Here is a 16,297-nt window from a genome sequence, read left to right on the forward strand (position 1 = left end):
CTGAGTGAATCTATCAAGCAATTTATTTCTGAATATTAGTCGTTATAAAATTATATTTTACAAACTTTTAACTAATGTACTTTATTATACATATATAATTCATTAAATGTTTACTTAAGCAATTACCTCATTTTCAAGAATGCTGAATCTTAGTGAAAATTAATTTTAATTTAAAAAATTCTGTGCTTGGATCGTATGTATTTTTTGCTTGTTTGGCATTTTAAGATAATTGTTGATGTAAACAACTGGGGTTCTTACTTTGTTTTTAAAAGTGAAACTTAAACTGTTAAAAAAAACTAATAATTAAAATTTGATGAAAGTAGAAAAAAAGTTCACTAGAAAAATGTAAAAAGTTTAGAGGGAGTGTGTTGTGTCAAAATCTGCAACATAATTAATATATATTAATTTGTCCATAGTTAACACTAATTAGTTAAAGCTTGAGTTCACCCCTTTGATCTGTTAAGATCGTCACTTATTAGTTTTCATAAATCCCATCATTAGAACAAAAGTTATTCCGGGTAATCTCTCTCTCTCTCTCTCTCTTTAGTGCTCTGTATGAGTGCTAAATTTGAATGAAATTAGAATGGTCTGTTATTGATACAAATTCATTGTTTCTACAGCAAAAGTTATTCTTTTAGTTGCATTTGATTTTGAAACTAATGTATTGAAGGTTAAAATTTTACGTTTATGAATGAAATCTTAACAGATCAAATAGATGATACAATTGTGTCTAATTATTTATTTTTACAAATGATTTTTTTAAATATTAAGTTTTTCTTTTTCTTTTTTCCGGTGGTAATTTGATATATCTATTGCCACATTCATCTTGATGCCCTTTTTTTTTATCTTGGTTCAATAGATGTGACTTTTTGAATAGTAATTAGGCTAAACGTTTGATTTCTTTTTTTTTTATTCATTTTCAGACAGATTCTGAAGGGAAAAATAGCCAGACTGTCATTTTTTATGGAGATGACTTACAGGATTCACAAAACGTAACTATATAATACTGCCCAGAATTCTCTTACCTGCTGAGGAAATACTTTGCTAAATATGTTAATATAAAGAGATAAAGTCAGAGAAAAATACCTATTATTCTTGTAGTATAATATATATTCTTGTGAAATAAACGAAAATGTCTTATCAAAAAGGAAAACTCTGTTATAGGTATATTTGTATGTATTGTGAATCATTTGTGACGAAACTAGGTATAGAATGTTTATTGTTAAAATATTTTTATGTCTTTCCAAGTTCAATAGATGTAAATACAAAATTGGTCCTGTATTTCAAGCCTGTAACGGTCCTATATATTTCTACATAGGACCCTTATACTCGTAAGTTTACAATATAGGCATAGGCAACTAAGTGACTATAATTGCGTGTCTATTTTGTANAGCAAGAGAAGAAAAAAGACGATAATTTAATAATGAAATTTAACATTTAATAAAAAAAAGGAAATAAGTTTAACAGCGATATCATGACCGGAGAGAGCTGCAGGCAATGTTCTCGGATCAAGAAAAAATACTCCATTAGATTGCTAAATGGAAAAAAACAAGAGTTATTAAATTATTCGAGACTTTTCCCGTCTGGATACCGAGGCTTCCCCTTCTGGTTTGGCTGTCGCCTTTCAACGAGGAAGTATATGATCCAATTTGCCCTGTTATTACATTCGGCCATTCTGACGTTAAAATGTCCTCATTTTCCATTCGAATCAGCTTAAGAAACAGTTAGTTGAATAAAAAGAAAGGAAAACGAGAAAGCAAAGTATTGGCGATCGAAATGGGCTGCAGGGGGCGTAGAGAAGAACTCTCTACCTATGGCAACACTTCACATGCTTTCCCCGTGTGGAGAGTCATAGAGGAAGGAAGTACGTTAGTTTCTCTCTTGATTTTCATATAGATTAAAATCTTTTCAGTTGGAAAATTATCTGGAACTGAAAACTGCATTAAACATAGTTCTAAAGAAAGGCATCAAGGAAATTTTAAAAAATATTTTTATTAAATAAAGAGGAAAAATATTAAGAAAAGGGAAAATATCGTAGTACATTCCTATACAACAGAAAAGAGGAGGAGAGGTAAAGGAAAAGAGCCAAAGGCATGAAACCGGTCTCTCCCCAGCCCCAGATGGCGTATTCGAGCATTGCGATCGCCAATAAAAAATAAAAATCTTTTTTTTTTTAGGTATCTGCTTCTTCTACCGTGACGTAAATAAAGTACTCCATCTACTAAGGAATCTTTGACACTGCATCTAATTCACGCATCTGCGATGACTGCCGGGAATAAGGAAAATCTGATTGGTGAGTCTTTCACGCGAAAATATATTTCATAAATCAATTTCTCTTTTTTCTTCGAGGGTCATCGGATTTTTGCTTATCGTGTACAGTTTAAATGATCTTTAATTAACCATTCTCAGGGAGCATTCCTACTGCATACGATTGCCGATCCCCACCGAGAGAAAAAAAAAACCTATGTGGTGATCTTTTTTTCCAGCAAAATATATTTCACCAATCAGATTCCCATATTTCCTCGATGGCGACCAGTGGTAAGTAAATTTCATCCAGTAAGAATGGCTCTTCACTTGGAGTGGTTGACGAACCTGTGACCGTTAGAGAATTTCGCGCTGCGCCATCTATACTTCATTGACTGTTTGAAATTCAAAAAATTGTGTTGAAACTTAGCAGAAATTGGCAACCAAAAACGTATCGATAATAATTATAAATGGTGAAAAAAAGCAGCATAAGCAAGGAGAAATAATTTTAATTAACGAATTATTTGTCGTATTAATAACAAAGTTTATCAGAAGGTTCATCGTAGTATAGTTTGTTAATCATGGGTCCCATAATTATAAAGATATCGAATTCGGAAATATGCGAGGAAAATTGTGAAGATGATTACGTTGAATCGGATACAAATCAAATGAGTGCTGATGATGAGTATGAAGATGATGGTGACAGTAAACAACAGTTTTATGGTAATTTTTCCATTACCACAGATGACGGTAATGTATTGTACGTAACGCAATACGATGAAGAAAATGATGATGTGAAATCTGAAAATGATGAAATTGATGCTAACGAATCAGCCACTATACAAACGTTTGATGAAGAAAGTTATGATTCATCTCAAGCTTTTGATTGTAAACTACCTCAAATATTGGAGTTATATAACGATGGGGGTGTGTATTTTATTCCTTCGGATAGGGAAGAAAGTGATTCGAAACCTATTAAAAAGCGCAAAAGTGGACAAAAATATAAAAAACGATGGGAGTGTAAACATTGCGATAAACGATACCAATATGAATGTCAGCTTCGGGATCATGAGCGCTCACACACTAATGAGAGGCCTTTTATTTGTGATGTATGCAATAAAGGTTTCACATCCAAAAACAACCGTGACTCACACGCCAAACGACATAACAAAGTTTTCAAGCATTTTTGCACTGTATGCTCGAAAGGGTTTCTGCAGAAAAACTTTTTAAATATTCACATGCGAAAACATACGAAAGAAAGACCTGTACAGTGTGACATTTGCTTCAAAAGATTCCATTCCCAAGGAAATCTCGTCAAACATAAGCGCTTGCATACTGGGGAAAAGCCATACAAGTGTGATTACTGTGATGAAAAGTTTGGCTCTGTGACTGTCATGAAAAATCATCGTGCATGGCATTTTCCTGAAGATAGAATTGAGTGTGAATTGTGTTCTAAAGCTTTTATTAGAAAAGAGAGTTATAAAGTTCATTTGCTGAGGCATAAAAAGGATAAACCTTTTAAGTGTCACATATGCTCGAAAGGTTTTGTCGTAAAGTTTGAACTAAGTGAACATATGGCCTCCCATAGTGACAAGAAACCTTATGCTTGTGAAGATTGTACTAAATCTTTTAAAACACTTACAAAATTGAGGTATCACAAGAAAACTCTTTGTAATCGACCATTGTGGTAAGGCAAGGAATTGTAAAAAGTTGATTGCGGTTAATATTTGTCTAAATCCAGCTTGGTGACATATTATGCAATGATGATGTAACTACACTATGTTCTCATTAGAGTTTGTTATGGTACTCATTATTCATGTATAATATAAAATGATTGTTAAGATTTAAATTTATAAAAAAATAATTTTTTCTTTTATGAAAGCTTAAGATTGATAATGTATACTTAACTCTAGGGATGTACAACCTGTGGCCCACTAGAGCTTATGAACGCAATTATTTTTTTCTTAAAAAATAAAATTCGAGAAATTTTTTAATCTATAATTTGAGTTATAATTTTTGATGCACTCTATTTGCACCGATTCCGTTGTAAGTCTATTTTGTTTCTCAATCGCTTTTCAATGGTTATTGTTACAAAATTCTACATCGTTTTTAAAAAACAGTATTTTTAATACGGTATTACAATGTGCAATTTTCGAGTTTGAGTAATCACTTTTAAACTCTCTTCATTTTTGCAGTTTTCATTGACTAAGTAAATATAAAATCTAATCTTGTACTATAATGGTTATGTTTAAATTTTTGGTTTAAATCCTATAAATTTTCTTTAATTAAAATATGTGCTTTTTTTTTTTTTTTTTNTTTCAGAAAAGTAAAGTTTTTTTTTTTTTTTTTTTTGGAATTTATATTTTTCCTATAATATATATTTGCTAAATCAATTATTGGTTAAAGGGAAATTTTTTTTAAACGAATTCTAGTAAATAAAAGTATTTAATTATCCTCCAAATATTCTAATTTTTTTAATACAAAAATTAAGTGCTAACATTTACATAAAAATTATCATTTTTGCCTCCAACATGACTTGATATGTGTGTGTGGCCTTCATTAGTCAACCTGCTGTACGAGTGGCCCTTAACTCAAAAAGGTTGTTCACCCCTACTTTACTCTTTCTGCCAATTAATTGTTACTGTTCACTTTTTGAATTTAGTTACTCTGATAAGATTTTTAGAAGTAGATGTAGTGATCTATCAAAATAGACTTCATCTGTATAATTGTACTTTTATGTATTTCATTATAAATAAATAATTTCATGAAGCTTGTCGTTTGTTACATATATACAATATCCTTCCAAAAATTTATAAAAATAAACTGCATTAAAGTAATTTTAAAATAGAAATCTATATCTTTAATTAGGGGTCTGTTTTGAAGAAATTTGGGTCCGTTACGGGACTCTTCACGGAATATTTTTTTTGTAAAAATGAACCTTTCACAAAATATTTTAACTTAGAAACGGACACTTCACAAAATATTTTATTTTTTATTCACACCATTCTCAAATTTATTTATCGTCATAAAAAATGTTTTGTAAATTGAATTGAAAAAAAAGGGGAAATATGAATCTAAAAGAACCGAAAAGATTTTGTGAAGTCTTCGCCCCTGCCCTTCTTTCAGTCTCTCCTTGTCCGAGCGAAAGTCGATGGCATCAGTGATCGGCACCCTGACTTAGCGTGTAGCAAGAGAACAAGTAACACAGGTCATGTTTTATTTATTTCCTTGATTTTGCAAATTTATCTATCTCGCTATTATCTTACTTTATTTATATTTTCAAACTTGACCTCTTTGAAATCAAATACTTATAAATTGCATATGCAGTATTCTCAGAAATTATTTCTACTTTTAACTTTACTTTTCTTTTTTCTTACTTTAAATAAAAATGCAATAGTTAAAATATTTTTGTAAACATTTTAGGACAAGCACCTTTTTGGTACATAAATTTTCTTTGACATATTTTCCTGAACTTATTCTAAATATTAAAAGGATTCTTTATTTGATTATTATTTTTATAAGGAAAGATATTTAGATAGGTCATTAAATCTGTAATCAACTAGAATTTTTTTTCCGTCTGTTGTTAAAAAAAAAAAATTTAAAAAAAACTTATCTGTTAAAATAAATTCATAATAATTAATGATATTTTTTCGTTAGCCAGGCACCACTGAATTCAATTTAAAAATGAAAAACACGCATAAAATAAAAATAACATTCCCGAAAAATTAAAAACTCTTAGCTGAGTTTACTTTTGCCTAGCTAACAGGAGTAAAAAATATAGCGATAGTCTTCAATTTATTTCCAAAGATTACATTTTTAGATCTAACTCTATCTTAGTATTGTTTCCATGTAGGAATGGAAGTTTCAAGATAACAGCACTATACTTGGAAGCATCTTATCAACCGCAGAGATTCACCATAAACATTCTTCAGAATAATTTGAAAATGTAGATTATGATTGTATGTCTTAAGAAAGGTTTGGAAAAATCAGATTTTTCTTATTTAAATTTATTCTTTTTTATTTGATGTATCGTAATTCTTTAAGAATATTTAACTTGCAATTAATTAATATAAATACATAACATAACACATTTAATTAACATAAAACTTTCAATTTAAATGTAGAGTAATAAAAATAAAAGACAAAATTATTGAAATGATTATGTAATTTAAATATTTGACTAAAATACTAAATATAAACTTAAGTATATGGCATTTCTAAACTTAAGAAGTGGTTTTTCGCACCAAGAAAATGAAACTAACAAAAATTAAAATTGTTTGCGAAAAATCATGTACCTTTGATAACAATTTTGAAGTCAATGGAGGTAACCTCTAAGGACCACCAACATCCATTAATGATCATTTAACTGTGGAAAGAAGAGTGGTTGCTACTGAGAGGTTTCACTGTATTATTGAATTAATGAAAATACACACATTTATTGATTTTTTATTTGTCAGCAAGTTTAAGAGAAAAATATATATATATGAATGAAATGAGCAAAATAATACAACTTAAAAAGATATTTTCCATAACAAAAAAGTATTGCTTTAGAAAACAGCAAGAAAGATATGGATACAAATGTTCTTGTAATGAAAATACATATCTTCATGTATTGAATACATAGGTTCATGTATATGATACATATGTTTGTGTATCGAAAAGAATTGCAATGATTAATAATTAAATGTTATCACAAAAGTAACATTGCAATTATTTTAATAAATGTAATAGAATAATGATAAATTATTACAATAATAAACAAGAAAAATTAATCACACAAAGGCAGACTCAAAAAAATTGGCAAAAAACTATACAAATAATTATTATTATTGTTGTTCAAATGACACTGAATTAAGTTCAGAATAATATGAGTAACAGAAAGGCAAATTAAAACAAGTAAATTTTGTTTAAATGCAAAAGAAATAATTGAAAAGAATTACAATGATAAATAATTAAATGTTACCACAAAAAGTAACATTGCAATTATTTAAATAAATGTGTCAAAAGTAATAGGACATAGCTCCTCAAACATTTTTCACTCAGATATTTGATGAATTTAATAGCACAAAAATAAAAAACTATGTTAAGCAGGCCCCTTGCCAAGCATTCAACACCTCCTCAAATGTGAGAAAATAATAAATTCTGCGGAAAAAATTTGCGTTTCTTTTAATGATATTTTCCACTGAAAAGAAAAACATACATTCCTCTCAATCTTGAAAAAAAAAAGATATCAGAAATTTTTCTGAACAAGTCTTACATTATTTATTCGATTTTGATTATAATAATTTACATTAAAAAGTATAACCAATTAGAATTATATTGAGTTCAGATAAGGTAAGTAACAAAAGAGATTATGTAAGCATGAGACAAACTACCATAAATTATCATCCAAATATTCTTGTAGAAAATATGCTTTCTCGCGACAATAACAAAATGTTGCCTAAAGTTTATCCTTATTTAGTCTAATATGTTATCAAAAATTAACCCGAACATTTTCCTATTTCTTTCCCTCAAAGATGATGAAACATCTACATTTTTCAACCTCTCTCTTATTTATTGCTTTTCTCCAACTGCTAAGTAACTCTTTGTTACATTTTGCATTTATAAAATAACTGAATTTACAGCAGATTTGTATTTTGGTTTGCTGTTTTCTATGTTAAAAAATCAATCATAAGAAATTGTTAAAATTGCCCTTTGACTAAGAGTTTTGAAATGCAGCTCATACTTTTGATATTTAGCTAATTTGAAATCCTTAGCTTGGGCCCTGGTTATTCAATAATAAAATTTCATAACCAAAAGAAATTCAACAAAATATTATGTTTATTTTCATCATGCTGATAAACTTAAACATGTTACCTTTTCATTAATTTTTAGTTTACAATGAAAGTGCATATTTCACTTGCTCAATTACTTATGGGCATTTTTTTTATACTAGAGCAAAAGTTAATAAAAACAAAATATACATAAGAAAAAACAAATAAAGTAAGATAAGACAAATACCTTTTAATTAAAACAGAAATTGATTGATCAAATTTTTCATATCAACTGAAACAATTACTTTAAAATTCATTGTCCAGCTTAACCAAATTTTAATCTAATGTTAAATACAAATAGACATTTAGATATAAGATAATATAGAAATAAATATTCAATTTATACTTTACAATTCGAATAATATTAAAATTCTAGAAAATTTTCAAAATAAAATATTACAAGATAATCAAAATTGATGAATAAGGCTCCATTGAAAGTTACAATACACTTTTTAATAAAGATAATTACAATGTCAAAGCTACCACTTAGGTCGATAGGTATGAAGTTTAGCATGGCGCCTTAAATTAGATAAGGTTTTAAAAGTTCGCCTACATTCTGCACATGCAAATGGTCGATCCTTACTATGAGAAGCTATGTGTTCCTTTAATTCAAATTTAACACTAAAACTTCTAGAACATAATTCACATTTAAAAGGTTTATCTTCCTGATGTCTGAGTAAATGCTTCCTATAAGTTTCTTTTCTGATAAAATTTTTATGGCAAATCTCACATTTATAAGCATTCTCAGGAAAATGCCAATCACGATGGTTTTTCATTACTGTGATGGTACTAAACCTCTCCCCACATACATCGCAACTATACGGCTTTTCTCCAGTATGCTGTCGTACATGCTTTGCAAGATTGCCAGAAGAATAAAATCCCTTAAAGCAATATTCACACTTGACTGGTCTTTCACGTGTGTGTTTCCGCATATGAATTTGTAAATAATATTTTTTGTGGAAACCTTTAGAGCACTCTGGACATATGTGTTCATAAACATCACTATGACTTTTTCTATGAGTTTGAAGATAAGAGTGGGAAGTAAAAGTCTTGTTGCAAACCTCGCAGGCAAAAGGCCTTTCCCCGAGATGTGTACGTATATGATCCTGAAACGGACCCTCATACTTAAATTCCTTATTGCAATAATCACACTTATATAGTGTTTTCCTTTTTTTAAATTCACTTTTTGTCACTGGCTTAAAATTGGTATGCGAAACAAATTTTTCAGGAGATTCAATAACAAGGTTTGTTGAAGGCACATATATAACTTTAGAGCTACCGTCACTGTCTTCGTAAGAAGTCTCAACTATTTCTCTAGGCAATGAGTTCAAAAGTGTAATGCAATTATCCGTAGATTCTATGTCATCTACTTCTTCATCGGAACTCTGTAAATAACAGTTAAACACTTGATTATAATATTTAGGATAATGCCTAGATACTTCCTCTTCTCCGAAACTATCCAGTTTAGTACAAAAAGAAATGTCCTCGGAGACTGATTCGTAAGTATCATCTGTGTTTCTTTCATCTAAATCAGGTTTAGAAAGCTTAATAATTGTAGGTGCCATGATGTAAGAAATCAATAATGTCAGAGAAAAGTTTATAAGACTTCTTAATTATAACTTTTTAAAAAAGTTAGCTTTTAATTTTTTTTCTGTTATTTTGTACACTAGAACGCTTTTAACTGCTTATTTTTGTTTTTGTCAGAACCTTACTCGGCAGTAATAAATTAAATAGCAACTTGCTTTGAGCTTTTCTGAATTCAATCAGTTATCAACTATTCAAAGTTACAAAAAATTAAACCTCATTTTTTAAACATATCTTGCTTAAGGCAGAAATAGACAGCTTGAGTTGTGTGTAGAAAGTAAGCAAATAGCAAGGAAATTACATTTTTAAATTAAACATGCCTCCCGTTATTGTTAAATTCTCAAATTCAGAGTCAAAATGCACGAAAAGAATATTACCTAATAGTTTAACTGAGTATTCAAATGATTCCGATGATAGTATTCGGGAAGAAAAGTATGAAAATCAACTGTCATCTGATGAACTTTCTTATGTTTATGATACAAACGACCCATTATCTGAGAATGATTCATTTTCGGAGACTCCAGATGAAAATATGCAATACGAGAGTGAAGTTGAAATGCCTGACTCAGGAAACATCGATCAAATTAAATTTATATACGATGGTAAAAAACTGCCCCAAGAAATCGTTGAAACGCGTATTGTAAACAATGATGGTACATCTCAAATCTATCTTGTTTCCGCCGATGAAAAACAATCAGCTAGTCAAAGTGTAATCTGGGACGTACAAGGGGATCTCATAGATATATCATCAAAGCCTTTAAAGAAAGAAGATGAAGTTCTGGACTTAGATGAAAAACCTTACCCTTGTGATCAGTGTGAAAAAGCATATAAATATGAATGTCAATTGCGAGATCATAGAAGAATGCATTTTGGAGAACGACCTTTTGTTTGTGTTGTGTGCGATAAAGCATTCACATCAAAGAATAATCTTAGATCCCACGAAAAGAGGCACAATGAAGAATTTAGTCATGTGTGTTCAATTTGCTCTAAAGGTTTCTACAAAGCATATTATTTAAAAGTACATATGCGAAAGCATACTCGTGAGAGACCAGCTCACTGTGATGTTTGTTCCAAAAATTTCTTTTCTAAGGCAAGCCTTCAGAAACATCAACGCCTGCATACTGGAGAAAAACCTTTTGCTTGTGATATATGCGGGGAAAGATTCACCGTCAAGGCAGTTTTGATGAATCATCGTAATTGGCATCTTCCTGAAAAAGCTTTCAAATGTGAAATATGTAATAGGAGTTTTATCAGGAAAGAGACTTACAAAATACATTTATTAAGACATGAAAAAAATAAACCTTATAAGTGTAATATGTGTTCTAAGAGCTTCTGTGTAAAGTTTGAACTAAATGAACATGTAGCCACTCATAGCAAGGAAACTCCATTTGTATGTGTTGATTGTAATCGAGGTTTTAAAACTGCAACACGTTTAAGGAATCATAAAAAATTTAGATGTAATCGGCCGACTTGGTAGCAAAAACAACTCTTATGACCTAATATTTGCTAAAATTTTACTATCGTCGTGTATAGAATTTTTTTATTTTTTTTTCTATTTGCAGTTCAAGTTTAATAATTAGTTTAATTGGGTAACAATTTTTAAAGCTATGTTTTCTAATCTCTCTATAAAATATTTTGATAAAACAGTGTTTTTTGTTTACTGCTATAACCTTTTTTACCATTTCCTGTACTTGTAATATCTTTCATAAAAATACCCTTTTTTTTCTAAGTGATATCATTATCTAATAAACCTCTTACTTTTTTTTTGTTCTCTTGCATTATAGATTTTGACAATGAATTTAGCAAGAGCCCTGCCTCTTTAAAATAATTATATTCCAGCTATATCTTATCATTTTAGGCTGTTTGATTTACCATTGTTATTTTTTTAATATACCTTGTTATAACTGATTATCCTATCATAATCATATTGTATTCATATCCATTTCAGTTTTATTGTTGCTTTAACTGTTATTTATTGCTTTGATTGATCATTACAAAGAAAATCATTTATTACTACCTTGTGCAAATTAAATGATTAAGTTAGCAAAATCTAATTTTTGAGTTTATCAATGTCTCATATTTGTGTTTATTTTCAAACAGCAGGTTAATTTTTCTTTTGCTAACTAAGTTTTTTTTTCTGCCCTCTCCAGGCATTTGCTATCAAATTCCCTATTTTTCATCCCCATATCAAAATGCATCGAATGTATAGTAAAAACACTGGAATACCATACAATATTCCTTTCCTTTTACTTCTTTTACAAAATAATGCATGTCTTCTTTAAATTTAAGAAAAAATTATTTCTTCTCAATAGTCAAGCTATTTACAATTTTTAAGTATTTATTTAAGTCTTACACAGTTCTGCAATTGGTAGGGAGGGATTGTTGCGTTAAATCAATTCAAAAATTTCACTTCATTTTTAATTTTCCATTAAATTAATATAATTACTATATTGATTTATAAAAAGAATTGGAGAGGGTTTTAAATTTACAAGATTAAGCAAACAAACTAATTTATTTAATTTGTATTTAATGAAGTATAAATTGAACATACAATATCTACATACTAGTTAAGAGAGAATGGTTCAAAGATTTTTTAATGCAGCTTATAAATGTTCAATGTGTCCTCCCCTACTTACTACCTACCATTGCTTAAGCTCTTAAGCACCACCCAAGTAGTGATAAATAGTAATAAAAAAATTTGGATTTTGGAACTTTTACTATAATTGGTTTGGTTTAGTTTTACTATAATTCATATCAAATTTATATTTTGGGAAATAAAAATTTATTGGGTTTTGTCATTTGAATTACCTTATATATGAATGACCAATAATACCTTATATACAAATCAAAACAAGTTTAAACTTATTCTTCATTAATCTGATCAAAAAACACTAAAGATTAATAATGATCATAAAACATTAAGGTTCTTAATAGGTAAATAATTTTATAAGTTTCTACAATTTTTATTTAAATTTTTTTTAAAAAAGTTCTACACTTTGGAAATAAATAAAAAATGAGCTGTTTAATTTAAGATCTTTAAGCAATAACTGCGATGTTTGCTTTCAGAAAAAAAGGTGAAGTGATATTTTAAACATGGTCTTTAAAGATAATGAATTAAATCCCTGGAATAGAAAAATTTGTGAATTATAAAATATAAATTATTTTTAGATGATTGGTGCAATAATTGCCAATATCTTTAAACTTTATGTTATTCACTCATACAGAAAAAACGAAAATTCTATGTGTTAATTTTAAGCAAGGTTGATTGTTATAAATTTTCTTGTGATTATATTTCACAAACATGCTTTTATCATTTGTAAGTATTATTTGTATTTTTTTTTTTTTTCATTTGTTTATTCCATTGTTGAGAAATAAAACTATGGCAAAGCAGAAACATTTTATTTTGCATTAATGTCTTAAAGTTCTGAACATGCCTTATCTAAGATATCATTTCTTATTTTTGAAGTTTTCATTGATTTATTGTACAATTGATAGATAGATATTCAAGAACAAGATTAGGTGCCCATGGATGGCTGCTAAAAAGAAAGTAAACCTAAGAGTTCATTCATTAGTTTAATTTACAATCTGGGATACTTAGTAATTTTTATGTCAATTATTTTATATTTTAAAATCAATCTAATATTTTTTATGCTGCAACTAAAGCTGTCAATATTCAAGGTATACCCCTGACCATTTTAATTAAATAAAAGGCCATATTAGTACTTCAGTCATTTTTAGAAAAAAAATCAATAAATAACAATTAAGTTTATAAATTTGAATAACAATAACAATCAAGTTTATAAAACATGACTTTAAACTGGATTTTTCATTTCCCTTGTATATGCTTTGTGGTAATACAGGTAGCTCCTAGACTTTTTGTTATTTAAGCCCATTAGTTTGTCATATAAAAATATGTTTAATGAAAAATACTGAAGTTTATCTAAGCTCCGTTATAAAAAAAATTTCACTTACCTCACTCTCCCTAAACAACAAATTAAATTATAACTTACTTGTTAAGCTTTAATTTATATAAGGAAAGTCAAGTTTCAAAGGTTTTTCCAAGATTTATTTTTCTGTACACTATTTCTTCTTTACGGAATCCTGTTTGTCTTAATGATATTTAGAAATCTGGATAAAACACTGATAAAAATGTGCAGTAAGAATAGTTTTTTACTAATCAAGAAGTTTCTACAAATAAGAGAGTCTCAATCCCAAATTGTAAAAAAGAAAAAATACACATTTGCATGCTGTAGTGTATATATATATCTACCACTACAAACATGTAATTCAAATTCTAGTATATAAGGCATGTTAACTTGATTCTATGATGGGGTACCTTTTCATAGATGAAGGTTGACATGGTCCCCTCATTGTCAAATAACACTCGCGTGTTATTTGACAATGTTAGAGTTAAAGAAAATTGTGTCCGTTTTTTATTTGTCTTATTAGCTAATTTTTTCTTGCTCTTAGCACCATGTTTAAGAGATTCATAATGATACAGCAAACACTGACCTTGTTTTGGAAGATATTAAATATTTATCAGTTTGAGCCTATGGAACCAAAAATTCCAATCGATTCTGAAAACAAATGAAAATGATATAAAGCCTATCATTCCATTCTATTCTTCTAGAATATTGTTTTTAGAAGTTATATTGGAAAAATTAAATGGAAAATCAAATCCTCGATTAAGGTGCAAATAAATACGAATAAGTGAAAGCCCAATTATAAAATTAAATAAGGAGGTGAAATTTGATGAGCTAACAAAGTTGAAAAATCCTCAAACAATCTTGTAAAAATATCATAATACGTGAATTTTGCTCCTCTAGATGTTTCAGGGTTGCCTCTCCATAGGGAAAACCTGGAAAATACAGGGAATTTAAAAATCATCTAAGATAACAAAGAAAATGCAGGGAATTTTGATTTTTTTTTTTCTTTACCAACTGGGAAATTACAGGGAATTCTTATTCATTGTTTCTTATTTTTATCTTTTAAAAAATAGTGACCACTCAGAGCGTAATCTAGATATTTAACCATGATATTTCAGCCATACTAAACTATTTAATTTACTATAGCATTATTTAAGTATGTTCAGCTGTTTTACCAGCAACTAAAACTAATAAAAATAATTAGCCCAATATTGCTCACACAAGAGCACAGTAATTGTTGTTTCCTCTTAATATATTGTGTAAAATATGTACAGGGAAAACACAGAATTTTTTTTTACAGATTTGAGTGGCAACCCTGTTTTTTTTTAAAAATCATTACTGGGGAACATTTCATTAACATGTAATCATTTTATTCTTTAAAAAAAAAGTTTAATCTTTTAATATATTTTACATATTTATTGACTTCTAAGTGGATACCATTTTGTTTCGACTGAATATATATTCTGGAACACGACCCCTGTCAAGTGCCAGTGTCCAACAATGGAAAATTGTTAAAATTCCACTTTTAAAAAAATTTCATCTAATTTTTATTTTACTGTCTTATGTTATGAAGTTATCAAATTTATGTTGGCATCTCTGCATTAATAGTCTCTGCATAATGATACATTAGTGAGTGCAGAGAGGGTGGTGTTACCCCTTGTATTCATCCTTAAACTCTAGAAACTAATTACTATTTCTTCCAACACTGCCAATAACTACATATGTTTGTGGAAGTATTGTGTAAAGATAAGCATTTGTATTTTCTTTCCAGATTATCTTGTAAGGGACTTCCTTTTCATCTCACCAAAAATATATCAATTGAGACAAAATTACAGAAATTTTTTTTAAAAAAAATCTTGTATGAATCAGTAATGCTAACTTAGCAGAAAATAATTTTAAAAGTTGAAGTGTTTTTTGGTTACTATTCAATTACAGAGTGTTTACTTTGCCCAGATTTATATTATTTATTAGTTAATTATAATATTCATATTATAAAACAGCAGTAGTTTGCAAACAAAACAAAAAAAATTCGAAGTTACCTTTTCAACAATTTATAGAATAGTAAAACTACTCTTTAAAAAAATATTTAACCATCTCTAGCATGCATGCGTAAAGTAAACTATTATTTTGGTTTATTTTATTAATTACAGTATTTCATTGATTTAATACAAATTTTTACTTAACACTTACTTAGAGGGTTGAACATTCTTTTAATAGATTATCAACCTCTGTCAATTCCATTAAGAGAAATATATTACCATAGCCAACACCTAACCTCTAAACATTAGCCAAGATGATTATTAACGTCAACTTCTATCATTTCACTATAATCCAATAAAACATTATTTTATAACTAACTTATCTCCGAAAAAAAAATTATAGATATACTATAAAGAACAAATTGTTTTAATTGTTCACAAATGTTGAACAAATTGTTCTATTTTGTTTATTTCTTTCATTGAAAGCCTTTGAAATTTATTAAGCAGAGATTACAGCTTTAAATTGTGTCCCCCGCAACATATCTTAAGAAATTAAAATATTTAAAAGTTGAAACAAATTGTAACAAGCTAAAAAAAAAATTGCTTATTGCATTAGGTAACATTAAAAATTTAGTGAAATCTATTTAAATCTTTTTCTCTTCATAAAAAACATTTAAATGATATAAGTTGAAAAAAAAATAACATTGTCTTATTTGAATATTTTTATGAAGACAAATAAGAATACCGCTAA

General features: G+C 28.5%; 3 protein-coding genes across 3 annotated transcripts; 2 read left to right on the forward strand and 1 right to left on the reverse strand.

Annotated features, from left to right (window-relative positions):
- The first annotated feature begins 2,642 nt into the window (after positions 1-2,642).
- LOC107452760 (zinc finger protein OZF) lies at positions 2,643-5,013 on the forward strand. The gene has a single exon (XM_016069335.3). The coding sequence runs from the start codon at positions 2,826-2,828 to the stop codon at positions 3,933-3,935; it is 1,110 nt and encodes a 369-aa protein (XP_015924821.1). The 5' UTR covers positions 2,643-2,825; the 3' UTR covers positions 3,936-5,013.
- A 1,661-nt stretch (positions 5,014-6,674) lies between these two features.
- Positions 6,675-9,737, reverse strand: LOC107452756 (zinc finger protein 141). The gene has a single exon (XM_016069329.3). The coding sequence runs from the start codon at positions 9,620-9,622 to the stop codon at positions 8,537-8,539; it is 1,086 nt and encodes a 361-aa protein (XP_015924815.2). The 5' UTR covers positions 9,623-9,737; the 3' UTR covers positions 6,675-8,536.
- Positions 9,738-9,875: 138 nt separating this feature from the next.
- Positions 9,876-13,035, forward strand: LOC107452755 (zinc finger protein 155). The gene has a single exon (XM_016069328.3). The coding sequence runs from the start codon at positions 9,958-9,960 to the stop codon at positions 11,116-11,118; it is 1,161 nt and encodes a 386-aa protein (XP_015924814.2). The 5' UTR covers positions 9,876-9,957; the 3' UTR covers positions 11,119-13,035.
- The last annotated feature ends 3,262 nt before the right edge of the window (positions 13,036-16,297 follow it).

The sequence above is a fragment of the Parasteatoda tepidariorum genome, chromosome 2 (assembly GCF_043381705.1).
Source record: "Parasteatoda tepidariorum isolate YZ-2023 chromosome 2, CAS_Ptep_4.0, whole genome shotgun sequence".
Taxonomy (NCBI): domain Eukaryota; kingdom Metazoa; phylum Arthropoda; class Arachnida; order Araneae; family Theridiidae; genus Parasteatoda; species Parasteatoda tepidariorum.

Bases quoted from the DNA above. Each gene is read 5' to 3' on its own strand.
- LOC107452756 (XM_016069329.3), bottom strand. From the start codon at position 9,622: ATGGCACCTACAATTATTAAGCTTTCTAAACCTGATTTAGATGAAAGA.
- LOC107452760 (XM_016069335.3), top strand. From the start codon at position 2,826: ATGGGTCCCATAATTATAAAGATATCGAATTCGGAAATATGCGAGGAA.
- LOC107452755 (XM_016069328.3), top strand. From the start codon at position 9,958: ATGCCTCCCGTTATTGTTAAATTCTCAAATTCAGAGTCAAAATGCACG.